Below are 20,148 nucleotides of genomic sequence, written 5' to 3' on the forward strand. Positions count from 1 at the left end.
TGGATCAGGGTAGCCTCAACAACGTTCAGGCAGTTGATACCATCCAGGGCAAAGTAGCCCGCTTGACTGGCACCACATCCACAAGCACCCACTCCCTCTACCTCTGACATGAAATTGCATCAATGCGTACAAGGTGTACTGCAGAAAATCACCAAAGACCCTTAGACAGCACATTCTAAACCCATTACCACTTACATCTAGAAGTACAAGAGCAGCAGATACATCTGAACACTATCCCCTCGAAGTTCCCCTCCAAGTCACTCACCATCCTGACTTGAAAATATACCGTTATTCATTCCATGTCACTGGGTCAAGATCTTGGAAATCCCTCCATAACAGCATTGTAAGTCAATATACACAACATGGACAGCAGTGATACAGGAAGTAGATCACCAACACCTGCTCAAGGGCAACTAGGGTTGGGCAATAAATGCTGGTCAGCCAGGGATACCCACATCTAACGACTGCATTGGCCTATCAATGATCAGAGGTCAGGCTCACCATTTAATAAAGGTTGATAGGTGGGGCTGTCGAAGCTAAATGGCCAATCAGAGACTTCTGCCTCAAAAGGAGGCACAGACTGTGATCATAGGTAAATAAGAGGGGGGGGGTTCCAAAATAGAGGTATCCCATCTCCAATGCTTTTCAACCTCAATTGAAAAACATTTTTCGCAGACAGACCATGAGGGAGGTGGGAGGGGTGGGGGTGGGGGTTTGAGGGAGTATTTAGGAAGGGGTTAGAGAGAAGACCCCTCTTCAGAGTGAATGGCAACTGTTGTTGGGCACGGGTCAGGAGTCCCCTTCGAACAATTAACCCAGCCACAGAAGCCTGTGGGTACCTGGTAGGTGACTGGACAATCCCCATCGGCTCTTGGTGGGCCTTAGGTGACCGTTAGCGACCTTTTGGTGACCCATTGGTGACCCATTGCCACGTCCACCCCCTCCTTCCCACCCACCGCTTGCCACCCATACCCCACCTCTGCCAAACCAATGTGGAAGTGGGATGGTTCCAGGGGATGTTTCCTGACCCCAACTCCCCACCCCACGTCAAGCACAGGCCCAGGGAGGCCAAGAAACCGGGCAATTTATAAATATTTATTAATAATGTCATTATTATTCGATGATCATTAATGAAATTGTTTTGAACAGCAAATGCATTAAGCCATTAGGGTCAGCGTGGTGGCTCAGTGGTTAGCACTGCTACCTCACAGCACCAGGTACCAGGGTTCAATTCCACTCTCAGGTGACTGTCCATGTAGCGTTTGCACATTCTCTATCTGTATTTAATTTCGTCTTAAAAATGTACACCCTTTTTGCTTCCTCTGGTGGCATGTTGCACATTCTCTCACTGTTTTGGTAAAGACGTTTTATCCTGAATTCTCTATCGGCTTTCTCGTTGGCTGCCTCTACCGGTGGCCTGCAATGAGAAGAGACATCTACCTGGGATGCATGCTATCGAAATCTTTCATAAGTTCCAAAGAAACCTCAACAGAATAGGTAAACTGAGCTGATCCTGCAGGAAGCCAATGTGAACAGGGTGGGCTCTATGGCCTCCCTCTGTGCTCTACCTACTCTGTGATGCTACAGATCACCCCTCAGCTCTCGTTTTGCAAGAGAAAATAGGGTGAGCAGAGTGTCTGTCACTTGATCATTGATCTCCACTTGAATCTCAGACTGCTCAATCTCCCAGGATGGTGATCAATCAACCTTACTTCCCGTTATTACTTTGGACACTTCAATAGGCCAAATGTCTACATTTGTCATTCCTCTTTAACTCCTCCTCTGGTGTCCCTCCTTTCAATGCAGAGTTGAGGACTTTTTAATAATCTCCATCTCCATAGAGTCATAGTCATAGAGATAAAAAGGTAAAAACAATGACTGCAGATGCTGGAAACCAGATTCTGGATTAGTGGTGCTGGAAGAGCACAGCAGTTCAGGATGCTGTCTGAACTGCTGTGCTCTTCCAGCACCACCAATCCATAGTCATAGAGATGTACAGCGTGGAAACAGATCCTTCGGTCCAACCCGTCCATGCCAACCAGATATCCCAACCCAATCTAGTCCCACCTGCCAGCACCTGGCCCACATCCCTCCAAACCCTTCCTAATCATATACCCATCCAAATGCCTTTTAAATGCTGTAATTGTACCGGCCTCCACTACTTCCTCTGGCAGCTCATTCCATACACACACCAACCTCTGCGTGAAAAAGTTGCCCCTTAGGTCTCTTTCATATACTTTCCCTCTCACCCTAAACCTATGCCCTCTAGTTCTGGACTCCCTCACCTCAGGGAATAGACTTTGTCTATTTATCCTATCCATACCCCTCATGATTTTATAAACCTCTATAAGGTCACCCCTCAGCCTCTGCGCTCTAGGGAAAACAGCTCCAGCCTGTTCAACCTCTCCCTATAGCTCAAATCCTCCAACCCTGGCAACATCCTTGTCAATATTTCCTGAACCCTTTCAAGTTTCACAACATCTTTCTGATAGGAAGGAGACCAGAATTGCATGCAATATTCCAACAGTGGCCTAACCAATGTCCTGTACAGCTGCAACATGACCTCACAACTCCTGTACTCTATACCCTGACCAATAAAGGAAAGCATACCAAATGCCTTCTTCACTATCCTATCTACCTGCAACTCTACTTTCAAGGAACAATGAATCTGCACTCCAAGGTCTCTCTCAGCAACACTCGCTCTCCCCCTCTCTCTCTCTCTGTGTCTCTCAGAATATAGCCTGGTGACAGGCACTGGCAACAGTGTAGGCTAGGTCCATCCCTCAACACTGGGCGAACAGATGGCCACAATCTAGGCACATTACACAAATCGGAAAGATCACGTGGTTTCATAGAGCCAAGTTCCAACTGGCAAGAGTTCCTCTGAGGGAACTGTCACTTAGTTGAGAATGGATTGTCTGTGGCTCAGGAAAACCTCTTACCACAGAGCTCAGAATGAGGCAGCCACCAAGAAAGATGGGAGGCGATGGCCTAGTGGTGTTATCGCTGTACTGTTGGTCCAGGTAGTGCTTTGGGGACATGAGTTCAAATCCTGCTTTGGAGGATTCAATAAAAATGCGGAATTAACAGTCTGATTAAGAGATGATCATGCTGGGAAAAACCTTTCTGGCTCGCTAATGTCCTTTCGGGAAGACCTAACCTGGTCTGGCCTACATGCAACTCCAGACCCACAGCAATGTGATTAACCCCTCACTGCCCTGTGGGCAATTACAGAAGGGCAATAAATGCCATTCTAGCCAGTGACACCCTCACCCTGTGAATGAAAAATGTATTAAAACAAACCTGATAGGGAATTCAGGATTAAACATCTTTACCCAAAGAGAGATTGTGGACCATGCCACCAGGCTGAAGCACAAAAATTTGAGTTATTTTAAGGGGGAGGTTAGATATGCATATTAGAGAAAAGGAAATAGAGGGTTATGATAATAAATCTACTCATCTCAAAAGAAGAAGGAACAAGCAACTGACAAAATGGATATTGAGTAATGATTGAATCATAGCAGCACTTTTGCAAACATCAACTGTTTTTATCTTCAGAATTCCAGAATGTGAATTAACAAGCTGCAGAGAGTGGGGATTTGTGTTCAAATAAACTTTAACTGAACAGGATTGGGCAGTGATCACAAGCACTGGTAATCTCTGAACCTCTGCACTACAGGAAAGGTGGAGTCAGGGGATCGATTTAAGCTCGCACTCATTTTTCATTGACAGAGGCAGGAAGTAATGTAAATGATCATCTCCATTACTCTGAGATTTATGTCCAAATCATCCTCTGCTCTGAAATGGGAGGGGTCAAAGAGTTAACATTCCCAACTGTGGTAGCGCAAGGCAAATCTTCTGGGGGTGGCACAGTGGCTAGGGACCTGGGTTCTTTTTCCAACCTCAGGTGATTGTCTGTGACGCGTTTGCACATTCTCTTCTTTGGGTGCCCCGCTTTCATCCCACAGTCCAAAGATGTGCTCGCTAGATGAATTACTTATGGGAAATACAGGGTTACAGGGATATGGTGGGATACTCTTCAGAGGGTCAGTGTGGAATTGATGCCAAATGGGCTGCTGCTGCACTGTGGGGTTGGTTCTGCTATCAACCAAACCACATCTCCTGACTCCAGGCGGCTCAAGAGGGAAGATGCTATGAGCTGAAAATGTGTTGCTGAAAAAGCGCAGCAGGTCAGGCAGCATCCAAGGAGCAGGAGAATCGACGTTTCGGGCATCAGCCCTTCTTCAGGAATGAGGAAAGTGTGCCAAGCAGGCTAAGATAAAAGGTAGGGGAGGAGGGACTTGGGGGAGGGGCGTTGGAAATGCGAGAGGTGGAAGGAGGTTAAGGTGAGGGTGATAGGCCGGAGAGGGGGTGGGGGCGGAGAGGTCAGGAAGAAGATTGCAGGTTAGGAAGGCGGTGCTGAGTTCGAGGGATTTGACTGAGACAAGGTGGGGGGAAGGGGAAATGAGGAAACTGGAGAAATCTGAGTTCGTCCTTTGTGGTTGGAGAGTTCCTAGGCGGAAGATGAGGCGCTCTTCCTCCAACCGTCGTGTTGCCATGGTCTGGCGATGGAGGAGTCCAAGGACCTGCATGTCTTTGGTGGAGTGGGAGGGGGAGTTGAAGTGTTGAGCTATGGGGTGATTGGGTTGGTTGGTCCGGGTGTCCCAGAGGTGTTCTCTGAAACGTTCCGCAAGTAGGCGGCCAGTCTCCCCAATACAGAGAAGGCCACATCGGGTGCAGAGGATGCAATAGATGATGTGTGTGGAGGTGCAGGTGAATTTGTGGCGGATATGGAAGGATCCCTTGGGGCCTTGGAGGGAAGTAAGGGGGGAGGTGTGGGCGCAAGTTTTGCATTTCTTGCAGTTGCAGGGGAAGGTGCAGGGAGTGGAGGTTGGGTTGGTGGGGGGTGTGGACCTGACGAGGGAGTCACGGAGGGAGTGGTCTTTTCGGAACGCTGATAGGGGAGGGAAGAAAAATATACCCCTGGTGGTGGGGTCTGTTTGGAGGTGGCGGAAATGACGGCTGTACATGGAGGTTGGTGGGGTGGTAGGTGAGGACCAGTGGGGTTCTGACCTGGTAGCGGTTGGAGGGGTGGGGCTCAAGGGCAGAGGAGCGGGAAGTGGAGGAGATGCGGTGGAGGGCATCATCGACCACGTCTGGGGGAAATTGCGGTCCTTGAAGAAGGAGGCCATCTGGGTTGTACAGTATTGGAACTGGTCCTCCTGGGACCAGATGTGGCGGAGATGAAGGAATTCGGAATATGGGATGGCGCTTTTACAGGGGGCAGGGTGGGAGGAGGTGTAGTCTAGGTAGCTGTGGGAATCGGTCGGTTTATAGTAAGTGTCCGTGTTGATTCGGTCACCAGAGATAGAAATGGAGAGGTCTAGGAAGGGGAGGGAGGTGTCTGAGACAGTCCAGGTGAATTTGAGGTCGGTGTGGAAGGTGTTAGTAAAGTGGATGAACTGTTCAACCTCCTCGTGGGAGTACAAGGCAGCGCCGATACAGTCACCGATGTAGCGGAGGAAAAGGTGGGGTGTGGGGCCAGTGTAGCTGCGGAGGATGGACTGTCCCACATATCCTACGAAGAGGCAGGCATAGCTGGGGCCCATGCGGGTGCCCACGGCTACTCCTTTGGTTTGGAAGAAGTGGGAGGATTGGAAAGAGAAGTTGTTCAGAGTGAGGACCAGTTCAGTCAGTCGAAGGAGGGTGTCAGTGGAAGGGTACTGGTTGGGTCGGTGGGAAAGGAAGAAGCGGAGATCTTTGAGTCCTTCATGATGGGGGATGGAGGTGTACAGGACTGGATGTCCATGGTGAAGATAAGGCGTTGGGGACCGGGGAAGCGAAAATCATGGAGGAGGTGGAGGGCATGGGTGGTGTCCCGAACGTAGATGGGGAGTTCTTGGACTAAGGGGGACAGGACCGTGTCGAGGTATGCAGAGATGAGTTCGGTGGGGCAGGAGCAGGCTGAGACAATGGGTCGGCTGGGGCAGTCAGGTTTGTGGAATTTGGGCAGGAAGTAGAAACGGGCGGTGCGGGGTTGTGGGACTATGAGGTTGGAGGCGGTGGATGGGAGATCCCCTGAGGTGATGAGGTTATGAATGGTCTGGGAGATGATGGTTTGGTGGTGGGAGGTGGGGTCATGGTCAAGGGGGCAGTAGGAGGAGGTGTCCGCGAGCTGGCGTTTAGCCTCAACGGTGTAAAGGTCGGTGCGCCAAACTACTACCGCACCTCCCTTGTCTGCTGGTTTGATAGTGAGGTTGGGGTTGGAACGGAGGGAGTGGAGGGCTGCATGTTCCGAGGGTGAGAGGTTGGAGTGGGTGAGAGGGGTGGAGAAGTTGAGGCGGTTAATATCGCGGCGGCAGTTGGCTATGAAGATGCTATGAGCCAAGATGCCATTCCTGCCCAGGCTGGGTTGACCTGACCCATCTCCAGGGCAGCAGAGAGGGAGGTAAGAAAATTATCCAGTATTTGCAAATGAGGATCAGTGACATTCAGTGAAAAATGGAAGCTTGCTGAAGGTAAACAAGTGGAGCTCAATGACGATGCCCCTTGTTGTCAAATAGTCTGCACTCAGTGTCCATGCCCCCTCCCCCTCCCTGAAGGTTGGCATTGTGGCTGCAATTCTGTCAGTGTATTATTGCCTCAGCAGGAGCCCTGGTCTTTAACAGGAGACAGGCGACAACGGAATGAGGAGGTGAAGAGAAGGGAGTATGAGATATGGTGTAATTACAAAGCTTCCCCTTTTAGATTGTCTGGTAAAGCAGAGCAAGGTCTGAATTATACACACCCGCCCTCAGAGTGTGACACTTCTTTCCAGTGTCATTAACACGAGGGAGGGCGGAAGCTTAATTATAGTCTGGAAGAATTAAGAATTAATGGTGTGCAGCATCAAATATTGATCAGTTAAAACGAAAATTAAGCGTAGTAGCATCTGGATCCTTTATAATGGCAAGCTTACACGACAGACAGAATGGTGGTTAAGCCTAGACATTCCTTGGTTCAAACACTGGTTTTGGTTGAGGCAAAGGGCTTCAGCAGAAACAACAGTGAGACTGCATGTAGTGCTCGGTTAAGGAAATTGGCTGCTCCTATGGTGTGCACATGACACATGTGCTGAATGCATGTGTGCGTTGATGCATGCACATGTACACACCGGGTCTGAATGCTGGCCAGGTGTAAGGGTGCTGTGTGCAAGTGTGTGTATTGGATATTTGGGTGTCTCTGCTAGCAGTGTGTTGGCTTGGATGTGAGTATACGTGCCTTGTATGTGTCAGGTTTATGTATATGTGCATTGTATGTGTCAGGTGTGAGTGTTTGTATATTGTATGTGTCAGGTGTGAGTATATGTGCATTGTATGTGTCAGGTGTATGTATATGTGCATTGTAAGTGTCAAGTGTGAGTGTGTTCTGGGTGCATGTGTGTGTGTGTGTGTGTGTATGTTGGGTGTGAGTGTTTCATTCTCTACAGGTATTGGGCAATAACCTTCACTTGTGTTTGACTGAAACTGCAGTTGTGAGTTGAGGGGGTGCATGTGGGTGATGCATAACTCCACAAATAAAACCGTGCAAGCATGTTGGGCCAGTGGCGCAATGGGTAACACGTCTGACTTCCGATCTGTAGATTGTGGGATGGGTGGCACGGTGCCTCAGTGGTTAGCACTGCTGCCTCACAGCACCAGGGTCCCAGGTTCGATTCCAGCCTCAGGTGACTGTCTGTGTGAAGTTTGCACATTCTCCCCATGTCTGAGTGGGTTTTCTCTGGGTGCTCTGGCTTCCTCCCACAGTCCAAAGATGTGCGGGTCAGATGAATTAGCCAGGCTAAATTGCCCATAGTGTTAGGTGCATTAGTCTGAGGGAAATGGGTCAGTGGGGACTGATTGGGCCGATGGGTCTGTTTCCGCACTGTAGGAAATCTAATCTAATTGGTTCCTGTTGCATCCTTTACTACCAGACTTTCTAGGTTATAGTCCTAGATCAGTGTAAAACTAATCCCATTGCTGTGCATTCTTCCAGCCTGCCACAATCCTGTACCCAGCTCATTACTCTTGGCTGTTAGACATGCCTTGCTCTGCGTTATTTTAGTTTCTCAGAAGTCCTGAGGAAAGCTCATTGAACTGAAACGTTAACTGTTTTCGCACTCTCTCTCTCTCTCTCTCTGCACATTGGCTACCAGATCTGCTGGTTATTGCCAGCGTTTTCTGCTTTCATTTCAGGTGTCCAGCTTTTGTGTGCAGCGCTCTGCACTCGGAACGGGTCCCTTGGAAACGCCAGTAAACACCTTTTAGAGAAAATAAGACGCCCTTTCAAACGCAATCTCGGTTTCAGAGTCCAGCTATTCTCTGGCATCCTTAACAACCAGTGTTGAAGGTGAGGCGTCAATATCTCCCGTCCAACTGTGTACCGCGTGTCCTTGACTCCTAACACTGCAGCAATGGTTCTGAAGATCCGTGCTAACAAGGCATGTTTACCATCAGAAACTCAAACCTGTAGCTTTCAGCCAAAAAGCTCCACAAAGCTCAGAACTCACGGCAAATCCGAAGCACAGACCTCTATTGACTCTCGATTTGCAGTCTCCACCATCACGATTCAGTAAAGTACCAAAGGCAACCGCAGTCACACCAATGTTGCAAATTCTCAGCTACAAGTTGCCTGCACCATCCAAAATAAAACGCAACTTGTAGCCACGAACATGCTGCAGTCATGGGAAGATGGTGTGACAGACAGCCATCCTGCCCCTCGGGGCTTGCAAACTGTGGGACGCTGCAGATGACCATTGCTGCGACAAACAAATACTTTTCTTTTGTATATAAATAAAAAAAAAGGGAGCGAGATTTGCAAAGCCTACCTTGCAATTTCTGCATCACGTTGGCGATATCTAGGGGGGATCTCCCATACTGTCTCCCTGTCGCCATCCTGAGACTCTGTGTGTATGTGTTGTTTGAGCTCAGCTCAGAGCAGCAGTGTTGAGGCTGAGTCACTCACTGCTGTCTGACACCCAATGAGAGCCCTGCTCCCTGCAACACTCAGGGAGTCTGAACTTCCTTTCTGCAGGAGGCTCGCTTTCCAGATGACCCCGGCTCTCTGGAAGGAAACGCCAAGTATTAACGTAAGTCCTTGCCTTCTTTAAGAGGGTGAAATCCACATCGGCCGATTATCGACTCTGACAGATCAGCAGCAAGGACATCCCCTCCCTCCCCTTACACACACACACTGCACTGAATAAGGCAGTACCAGGTATCAGATCCCAGGTGCAGTGGGGAAATACCACTGCACTCTTCCCGCTGAGGTTAATGGGGGGGTCCGTTCAGTTATCGGACCCTCCTGGTGGCTTCATGCATGTCAATATAGTCTTATAGATGTAAGGGATGCCTTTGGTTTTAATGTATAGAGTCAAACTCCAATGTTTGTTTGTTTCCTTCGTGTGCTATGGTGCAGAAGCGAAATGCACTCGTGACAAATATATGTATACAAAGTTTTTTTTAATAAAGTGTATTTTTGAAATAACAAAGGTGTCAGATCTCTGAGCCAGGAGTAGTTTGGTTCAAGTAAGAGATGCTTTTTGGTTTGTTTGGATAAAGTCAAACTCCAGTGTTTGTTTGTTATCACAGAATCCCTGCAGTGTGGAAGCATGCCCTTCAGCCCATCGAGTCCACGCCACCCCTTGGAAGAGCATTCAACCTCCCTCCACCCTATCCCTGTAACCCTGCATTTCCCATGGCTAACAGCCACATGCTATGCTATAGTACAGAAAGGAACCGTGTTTGTGACTATATATGTATAAATATATTTTTAGTGAATAAAATATGTTTTGAAATTTTAAAAAAAGTACCAGAAATAGATGGCAACATCTTGCAAAATGTCCAGATTACAGAGGAGGAAGTGCTGGTTAAAGGTGGATAAATCCCCAGGACCTGATCAGGTGTACCCGAGGCCTCTGTGAGAAGCTAGAGAAGTGATTGCTGGCCTCTTGCTGAGATATTTGTATCATCGATAATCACAGGTAAGGTGCCGGAAAACTGGAGGTTGGCCAACGTCGTGCCACTGTTTAAGAAGGGTGGTAAAGACAAGCCAGGGAGCTATAGACCGCTGAGCCTGACCTCGGTGGTGGGCAAGTTGTTGGAGGGAATCCTGAGGGACAGGATGTACATGTATTTGGAAAGGCAAGGACTGATTTGGGATAGTCAACATGGTTTTGTGCGTGGGAAATCATGTCTCACAAACTTGATGGAGCTTTTTGAAGAAGTAACAAAGAAGATTGATTAGGGCAGAGTGGTAGATGTGATCTATCTGGACTTCAGTAAGGCGTTCGACAAAGTTCCCCATGGGAGACTGATTAGCAAGGTTAGATCTCACGGAATACAGGGAGAACTAGCCATTTGGATACAGAACTGGCTCAAAAGTAGAAGACAGAGGGTGGTGGTGGAGGGTTGCTTTTCAGACTGGAGGCCTGTGACCAGTGGAGTGCCACAAAGACCGGTGCTGGGTCCTCTACTTTTTGTCATTTACATAAATGATTTGGATGCAAGCATAAGAGGTACAGTTAGTAAGTTTGTGGATGACACCAAAATTGGAGGTGTAGTGGACAGTGAAGAGGGTTACCTCAGATTACAACAGGATCTGGACCAGATGGGCCAATGGGCTGAGAAGTGGCAGATGGAGTTTAATTCACATAAATGCAAGGTGTTGCATTTTGGGAAACAAATCTTAGCAGGACTTCTACACTTAATGGTAAGGTCCTAGGGAGTGTTGCTGAACAAAGAGACCTTGGAGTGCAGGTTCATAGCTCCTTGAAAGTGGAGTCGCAGGTACATAGGATAGTGAAGGCAGCGTTTGGTATGCTTTCCTTTATTGGTCAGAGTATTGAGTATAGGAGTTGGGAGGTCATGTTGCGGCTGTACAGGACATTAGTTAGGCCACTGTTGGAATATTGCGTGCAATGCTGGTCTCCTTCCTATCGGAAAGATGTTGTGAAACTTGAAAGGGTTCAGAAAAGATTTACAAGGATGTTACCAGGGTTGGAGAAATTGAGCTACAGGGAGAGACTGAACAGGCTGGGGCTGTTTTCCCTGGAGCATCTGAGGCTGAGGGGTGACCTTATAGAGGTTTACAAAATCATGAGGGGCATGGATAGGATAAATAGACAAAGTCTTCTCCTTTGGGTGGGGGAGTCCAGAACTAGAGGGCATAGGTTTAGGGTGAGAGGGGAAAGTATATAAAAGAGACCTAAGGGGCAACTTTTTCATGCAGAGGGTGGTGCATGTGTGGAATGGGCTGCCAGAGGATGTGGTGGAGGCTGGTACAATTACAGCATTTAAAAATGCATCTGGATGAGGATATGAATAGGAAGGGTTTGAAGGGATATGGGCAAAATGCTAGCAAATGGGACTAAATTAATTTATGTACCTGGTTGGCGTGGACAAGTTGGACCAAAAGGTCTGTTTCTGTGCTGTACATCTGTATGACTCTATGACAACAGGGAAAAAAGCTGGGTTCATCTTTCTCTCCACAAGATGCGAGGAGAGAAAGCGAGCTAGCGACTGGATGAAAAAGCTCATTAGAGAGATATGACCAATGACAGTTTAACCTGAGCGTCACCATACTTCAGGTGAGGGAAACCACGGTAACCTCAGTCAGTGTCGGAACAGAACCTACACCTTTGGCATCAGTCACATATTACAAGCCAGCTTATGACCCCTTAGCCACCAGCTCAGTTGGAGGAAGCAGGTGACATTGTTATTTTGAACAAACACCTCAGGAGCAGGTAAGGATTTGAACCCGGGGCTCCTAGATCAGAGATAGAGTCATAGAGTCATAAAGATATACAGCATGGAGACAGACCTTTCAGTCCAACCTCTCCATGCCGACCAGATATCCCAACCCAATCTTGTCCCACCTGCCAGCACCCGGCCCATATCCCTCCAAACCCTTCCTATTCATATACCCATCCAAATGCCTCTTAAATGTTGCAATTGTACCAGCCTCCACCACATCTTCTGGCACATCATTCCATACCCGTACCATCCTCTGCGTGAAAAGGTTGCCCCTTAGGTCTCTTTTATATCTTTCCCCTCTCACCCTAAACCTATGCCCTCTAGTTCTCAACTCCCCCACCCCAGGGAAAAGACTTTGCCTATTTACCCTATCCATGCCCCTCATGTTTTATAAACCTCTATGAGGTCACCCCTCAGCCTCCGACACTCCAGGGAAAACAGCCCCAGCCTGTTCAGCCTCTCCCTGTAGCTCAAATCCTCCAACCCTGGCAACACCCTTGTAAATCTTTTCAAGTTTCACAACATCCTTCTGATAGGAAGGAGACCAGAATTCCACACAATATTCCAAAAGATAGGATAGTGAGGAAGGCATTTGGTATGCTTTCCTTTATTGATCAAAGCATTGAGTACAGGAATTATGAGGTCATGTTGCGGCTGTGCAAGTCATTGGTTAGGCTACTTTTGGAATAATGTGTGCAATTCTGGTCTCCTTCCTATTGAAAGGATGTTGTGAAACTTGAAAGGGTTCAGAAAAGATTTACAAGGATGTTGCCAGGTATGGGGGATTTGAGCTATAGGGAGAGGCTGAATAGGGTGGGGCTGGTTTCCCTGGAGTGTCGGAGGCTGAGGGTGACCTTATAGAGGTTTATAAAATCATGAGGGGCATGGATAGGATAAATAGACAAAGTATATTCCCTGGGATCGGAGAGTCCAGAACTAGAGGGCATAGATTTAGGGTGAGAGGGGAAAGATATAAAAGAGACCTAAGGGACAACTTTTTCACACAGAGGGTGGTACGTGTATGGAATGATGTGCCAGAAGATGTGGTGGAGGCTGGTACAATTGCAACATTTAAGAGGCGTTTGGATGGGTATATGAATAGGAAGGGTTTGGAGAGGTATGGGTGGGTGTGGCAGGTGGGACTAGATTGGGTTGGGATATCTGGTCGACATGAGTGAATTGGACCGAAGGGTCTGTTTCCGTGCTGTACATCTCTGTGACTGTATAAGTGGCCTAACCGATGTCCTGTACAGCCGCAACATGACCTCCAAACACCTGCACTCAAGGTTCAGATCAATAAAGGAAGGCATACCAAACGCTTTCTTCATTATCCTATCTACTTGCGACTCTATTTGCTCAATTGGCACATTGGGAGCAAAATGATAATGGCAGCAGGTCAGATTTAGATAAAGATTTGTGTCAGGTCCCAAAGACCATGCACTTTCAGGATCACAACCCCACTAGACCTTTCCTGAACACCAACAACAACATACATTTATATAGTTTCCAATGTAATAAACCCATTTTAAGGCATTTTACAATTGCTATTCACCAAACCTTTGACACCAAGCCCACATTGAGACAAATTAGGTCAGGTGGTTCAGTGGGGCGGCACAGTAGGTCAATGGTTAGCATTGCTGCTTCACAGCGCCAGTGACCCGAGTTTGATTCCAACCTTGGGTGACTGCCTGTGCAGAGTTTGCACGTTCTCCCCATGTTTGTGTGGGTTTTCTATGAGTGCTCCAGTTTCCTCCCACAGACCAAAGATGTGCAGGTTGGGTGAATTGGCCATGCTAACATTGCCCATAGTGTTCAGGGATGTGTAGGTTAGGTCCATTAATCAAGGGCAAACAGAGGGTAGGGAGAATGGGTCTGGGTGGGTTACTCTTCGGAGGGTCGGTGTGTACTTGTTAGGCCGATGGACCTGTTTCCACACTGTAGGGACTCTATGGTTCAAGTGACCAAATACTTGGCCAATGTGGTAGGTTTCTAGGAATGTTTTTGAGGTGAAAAGAGAAGTAGAGAGGCGGATGATGCAGGGAGCGAATTCTAAAGGATGGGATCTTAACAGCTGAAGTTACTCATGGTTGAGCAATTAAAATGGTGAATGCGCAAGAAGCTAGATTCATTGAGCACAGAGATCTCAGAGGACTGTTGTAGGGGATCACAGTGAAAGGCAGGGGCGAAAGCATTGAAAATATTTGAAATTAAGCATGACAATTTAAAAATTGAAGGCATTGCCTCAGTTGGGATCAGTGTAGGTCAGTTAGAACAGGGGAGACCAGCCAAGAATACATTAGAATAGTCAAGTCTGAATGTAACAAACAGATAGCGGAGGGCTTCAGAACAGAAAGACTGAGGCAAAAATGAAATGAGTCATTTTCAGGGAGATGTGAAGGGACTATCTTAGTGATGTTGTAGATATGTGGTTAGAAACTCATGTCAGAGTAAAGTTTAACCCCAAGGTAGCAAACTGGTCCAGACAATGAAAGAGTGAAGTCAGTTACAAGGAAATGAAGGTTGTGACAACGACCACAGACAATGTAATTTGGCTCTTCCAATATTTGGTTGGAAAATCTTTCTGCTCATCCGATATTGAAGTCTGATAAGGCTTCCATTTTCTGATGGGCACTCCTCTCTGCTGCCTATATTCAAAGCATGTCAAATCTTTTTCATCCAGTACTCCTGCGCTCTGTAACCTAGACTGGTTCCCACTCAGGCAATGCTGCCATTTTTCCAATTCTTGTTTTTGCTTTTGATTTCCTCCATTTCTTCAACACTCCCTATCTATGTAAACTCTAAACCCATGGGATTTACTCTTACTCTTTCATGGGATGTGATCAGCTAGCAAAACATTTATTGCCCACCCTTAGTTGCCCTGGAGAAGATGGAGGTTGGCTTCCTTTTTTATCTACGGAGTTTGTGGTAGGATTCTGGGATTCTGATCTAGCGACAATAGGAATGGCAATATATGTACCTGTCCCACTGGTGAGTTTCTTGGTGGGAACTTGCAAATGTTTACATTACAGTGTGGAAACAGGCCCTTTGGCCCAACAAGTCTACACCGACCCGCCGAAGTGCAACCCACCCATACCCCTACATTTACCCCTTACCTAACACTACGGGCAATTTAGCATGGCCAATTCACCTGACCTGCACATCTTTGGACTGTGGGAGGAAACCGGAGCACCCGGAGGAAACCCACACAGACACAGGGAGAACGTGCAAACTCCACACAGTCAGTCGCCTGAGACGGGGATTGAACCCGGGTCTCCGGCGCTGTGAGGCAGCAGTGCTAACCACTGTGCCACCGTGCCACCCACATATCTGCTACTCTTGTCCTCTGGATGGTAGAGGTTGTGGGTCTAGAAGCTCTGGTTGAGTTACTGCAGTAGGTCTTATGGACGGTACATATTGCTGACACTGTGTGTCAGAGATGGAGGAAGTAAATGTTTAAGGTTACGGATGGAGTGCAAAGCAAGCAGATGGCTTTGACCTAGGTGGTGTCAATCTTCATTAGTGTTGTTGGAGCTGTATTCATCCAGAAAATTGGGGAATATTCCATCCCACTCCTGACTTATGCCTTGTAGATTGTGGATAGGCTTTAGGAAGTTGGACTTCACATTACAAATTCCCTCTGAGACCCCTGTGCTCCTCCACAACCGGTGTATACTAGAGCTCTGATTTTAATCACTCCCACTTTCATGGCTATGTTATCAGCTGCCTAGAGCCTGAGCTCTGGAATTCCTTCCTTAAAACTCTCCAGATCAATCTCCTCCTTGAAACCCAAGTCTTGATTTCGTCATCTCACTGAGTATGACACTAGGTTCAAATTTTGCCAGGGGCAATGAAGCCCTTTGTTACTATGCTAAAGGTGTTATTGAGCTGTTTTGCTCACTGAACCAACCCTTTCTGTGAGATTTGGAATATTCCACCATTTTTTTTAATGCCCTACCTATGCTTCTTACTACTTTAAGTCCTAGATGATGCTATTTCCCATCTTGTGACCTCTATAAAGGTAAACTCGCCATAGTCTTACCAGACTGTAGGGCACTTACATTGGAGAGAGGTGACTGTTGATGGTTTAACACAAAGGTTACCTTACTTCAGGCAGGGGGAGAGGTTGAGAAGGGAAATCCTTCATGGTAACCTCAGCCAATGTGGAAATCCTTGAGTGAATCTTGCATAACCCCTGAATATTGATAAAAGTGATGCAAACTGCAGCCAGGATGTGCCCATGGCACCAAGAGTGGCCCAGCTACACAGGGGGCACAAGGAAGTCCATTAAAAACAACAGTGATAAATGATTTGTTAGTTAGGGTCGCAGATAGACGATTCTGTGACAAGTGACATTAATCCCGGATGGTGTGTGGTCTCCCTTGTGTCAGAGTCAAGGATGTCACTGAATAGCTTCTGCTGTAAGGTGCGTGATTTATATACATTTTAACATGATTTTATTTTAGAGTTTGGATTTTGAACTAGTGGAATATGGGTTTTAGTCTGTGCGCACGAGAGGTTTAATCATTAACTTGGATGCCAGTATGAGAGAGAGAGAAAGAGAGATAACTCCTGGGGTGATTGTTTGTATTGAAAGAGTTTTACAAGCAGATAGAGTAAACATTGAGTAACATTAGCTTGCTTTCTATTTAGAAGGATCAAGACTTTTTTTTCACTTGCAAGAAAACCTATGCTTGGAAACCTTTGATTTTCAGTTTACACGGTCCTAATGGAAGTTATAACGATAAAATAGCTTCTCTTGAAGAAAGAAGATGGCTTAAAACTGTTAGGAATATATCAGGATGTTAATATGTAAGTTCCAAACCAGAAGCGTTTGGCTAGAGCCCACAAGGATTATTCAAAGTTGAAAGAGTCTAACCTCTATTGTGAGACGAATCAAGAAAGAGGCTATTGCAGTGATTGGAACCAGGGCCTGATAGATTTCGTTGACAATGAGATTTCTGATTGGGATTAACCTGAACCAATCAGGGAGCCCTAGCTGACAGAATTAAACAGGAGATTCAGAAGGTCTCCTCAGTCTACAGACCGGCTTTAAGCTGGCTGGCCACAGTCCATGTATTGTGCAGAAGTAAATAAAGGGTGACTTGGTGACGGGGTACCACCCTCTGTCCAGTTATTTCAGCTACCAAACTCTGAAGATTGGGGATTGAAATGAACAGCTAAGTTTGATCCATAGCTATAAAAGAGAAGCAAACTTCCACTGGTGTTTCAGTATTAATACATGATGGTGTTTCGATAGATGGACCGTATTTTTACTGTGTGTTTCAAACTTTTTCAAATTGTGGCGGTATGTAAATGGCATGGTTTATTCTGTTGCATCTTCTTTTTCCTTTTGCATTCATTGTTCAAACCAAACCTGTAGCACTGTGTGCCTATGTTTTCTAAAAAATAAAACGAAATGTGGCCCTTCAAATCAGATTTCAATTGGGATCTGATTTGACCAGTAATAACATCAATTGCAGGACAGTAAACTGCCAGCTGTCATTGTCCACAATGGGACCAACAATATAGTGGATGAAGGGATCTAGTCCTGCACACACTGAATATTAAGAGACAGTGGTTACATTTACTCTTATTGGAATTGGTCATTGCCTGGTGTTTGTGTGCTGAGAATGGTACTTGCTACTTGGATATTGTCCAGATCTTGTTGCATTTGAACATGGATTGCATCAGTGTCTGAGGCATCACAAATGCGGTGCTGAACACTGTGCAATTGTTGGTAAACAGGTGGATTCAAGATTATACACCCTCCACATTTCTGTGGAGAGCTGTCCTGAAGCCAAGTAGGACTATGGTCCTACTCCCATTGTTAATGATGGGGTGAGTGGGTGCCCTCCTCTCTTCCTTGGCAGGCATGGAGTTGTGGTTCTGTGCCATTGGGACACTGGGTCCTAAGTTCCACTTGAGGTCATGTATGGGAGCTGGAGGGAGGAGTGTGGTGTTGGAAGATCACATAATTAGGGTTTGCTTTCACCCTTTATAGAATCACCAAATTGTTACATCACAGAAAGAGGCCATTTGACCCACTGTGTATGTGCTAGCCCATCAAATGAGCACATTACTTAGTGCCATTCTCCTTTTAACACTACATATTGTTCCTTATCAAATAACAAACCAATTCTCTTTTGAAAGTGTTGATTAAACTTACCTCCACCACATTGAAGCCATAGACTGACCTCCAATAACCATAACTACCTTCATATGTGCCAGGTATGACCCCAACTAGTGGAGAGCTTTCCTCCCTGATACCCACCACATCAGTTTCACGAGGGCTGCTTGATGCTATACTCAGTCAAGTGCAGTATGATGTCAAGGGCTGTCACTCTCACCTTCCCTCTGGTATTCAGCTCTTTTATCAATGTTTGAACCAAGGCTGTAATGAGGTCAGGAGCTGAGTGGCCCTGGCAGAACCCAAACTGGGCGCCACTGAGCAAGTTATTACTGAGCAAATGCTGCTTGACAGCACTGTTAATGATGCTTTCCATCACTTCATTGATAATCGAGAGTAGACTAATGGGACAGTAATTGGCCAGGTTGGATTTGCCCTGATTTTTACATACAGAATGTACCTGGGCAATTTTCCACATTATCGTGTAGATGCCAGTGTTTTGGCTGTACTGAAAGAGCTTGGCTGGGGAAACAGCAAGTTCTGGAGCACAAGTACTGTTGCCAGAATATTGTCAGGGCCAACGGCTTTTGCAGTACCCAGTGCTTCCAACCATTCCTTGATATCACATGAAGTGAACTGAATTGTATGAAGATTAGCATCTGTGATGCTGAGGACCACTGAGAAGGATCATCCACTCAGCACTTCTGATCGAACGTTGCTGTAGTGCTTCGGCCTTATCTATAAGTTGTGGATATAACAGAGACCTGGCTCAAGGTAGGGTAGTACCCGTTGTCAAATATTTCTGGATACAAAGTGTTCAAGAAAGATAGAAAAGGATGAACAGGTGGTGGGAAAGCAGTATTGATTAAGGGGAGAATGCTCCAATGTGGTGGAGGTAAGTTTAATCAACACTTTCAAAAGAGAATTGGTTTGTTATTTGATAAGGAACAATATGTAGTGTTAAAAGGAGAATGGCACTAAGTAATGTGCTCATTTGATGGGCTAGCACATACACAGTGGGTCAAATGGCCTCTTTCTGTGATGTAACAATTTGGTGATTCTATAATGGGTGAAAGCAAACCCTAATTATGTGATCTTCCAACACCACACTCCTCCCTCCAGCTCCCATACATGACCTCAAGTGGAACTTAGGACCCAGTGTCCCAATGGCACAGAACCACAACTCCGTGCCTACCAAGGAAGAGAGGAGGGCACCCACTCACCCCATCATTAACAATGGGAGTAGGACCATAGTCCATCTTACCAGTTCTAGCTACACATCTCCTCTTAACCCAACTGTATGTCAGTATACTAAATCTGAACAACCAATCCCCTCTTAGGCATGTCAACGGTTTCAAAGAGGAAATGTCAATACCTGATTTAGTGCTGAGCAGGGCAGTGGACTGGGGACAGATGAGATCCCCATGTGTTATCACTCCTCCAAGCTGAACATTACAGGGGACTGCTCACACTTTAAAAGTCCACTGGTACTGACAATGGCACTTTCCCAGAGATTAGTGAGCCTCTTGCCATCTGGAGGGGTAGATGCTAACTCTTGGGGCATATGTTCCAAATCAAACCGTTTAAAGATGTTAGCAGGGAGACTTAAATCCAGGGCTTCTAGCTCAAAGGTAGGGACACCACCATCAGACCACAAAAGCTCCTAACGTCAAGAGTGTGTTGGAGGAGTTGCTGACCCATGCAGAAGGCCTTTGTCCAGCACACGTGGTTCATGGCATCTCCAGGACTCATTTCAATCACTTGAAGGGAATCAGAAAGAAATTTTCCTGTGTGTGTGTGTGTTTCACCCCTTAACAGTCCTGTTGCTTTGCTTGCCTCTTCCAGGAAATGACATAACTGACAGGAAGTGCCTAGCCATGAGCATGAGGGCAGGTTTGATAAGCCTGTGGATCTTTTCCTACCCATCATGTTTGTACGTTTAGCAAAGGGTCCCAAAATAACACACATGATAGCAACACCATCTCATTCTACATCCAGAAAGTGATTGGCCACATCTCTAAGCTACAACCTGTTGGGGAAGTCAACCGTGCTGGCTATTCATCAGCTTGTGCAATTGTAATAGTCTAACACCACACCCAGGCAGATGGACCTTGGCCACCCATTAAAACAGACTGGCCTCAGAGGGATTTGAAAGGATTGTTGAAGACTAGCACCGTTGACTAATGAAGCCTGAATCACGCAGTTCAAAAGCACTAAGACCTTCAGAACCAATGCCACAGTAAATTCGCA

The 20,148-nt window shown here is 46.6% G+C and overlaps 1 protein-coding gene across 1 annotated transcript in view; it reads right to left on the reverse strand.

Annotated features, from left to right (window-relative positions):
* LOC140483251 (nesprin-1-like) overlaps positions 1-9,005 on the reverse strand; it is a 585,321-nt gene extending 576,316 nt beyond the window's left edge. Inside the window, exon 1 of the mRNA XM_072581374.1 lies at positions 8,846-9,005. Within this exon, the coding sequence (XP_072437475.1) occupies positions 8,846-8,912 (67 nt within the window). The 5' untranslated portion in view covers positions 8,913-9,005. The remainder of the gene's footprint in view (positions 1-8,845) is intronic.
* Positions 9,006-20,148: the final 11,143 nt, after the last annotated feature.

Source organism: Chiloscyllium punctatum, chromosome 11 (genome assembly GCF_047496795.1).
Source record: "Chiloscyllium punctatum isolate Juve2018m chromosome 11, sChiPun1.3, whole genome shotgun sequence".
Taxonomy (NCBI): Eukaryota; Metazoa; Chordata; class Chondrichthyes; order Orectolobiformes; family Hemiscylliidae; genus Chiloscyllium; species Chiloscyllium punctatum.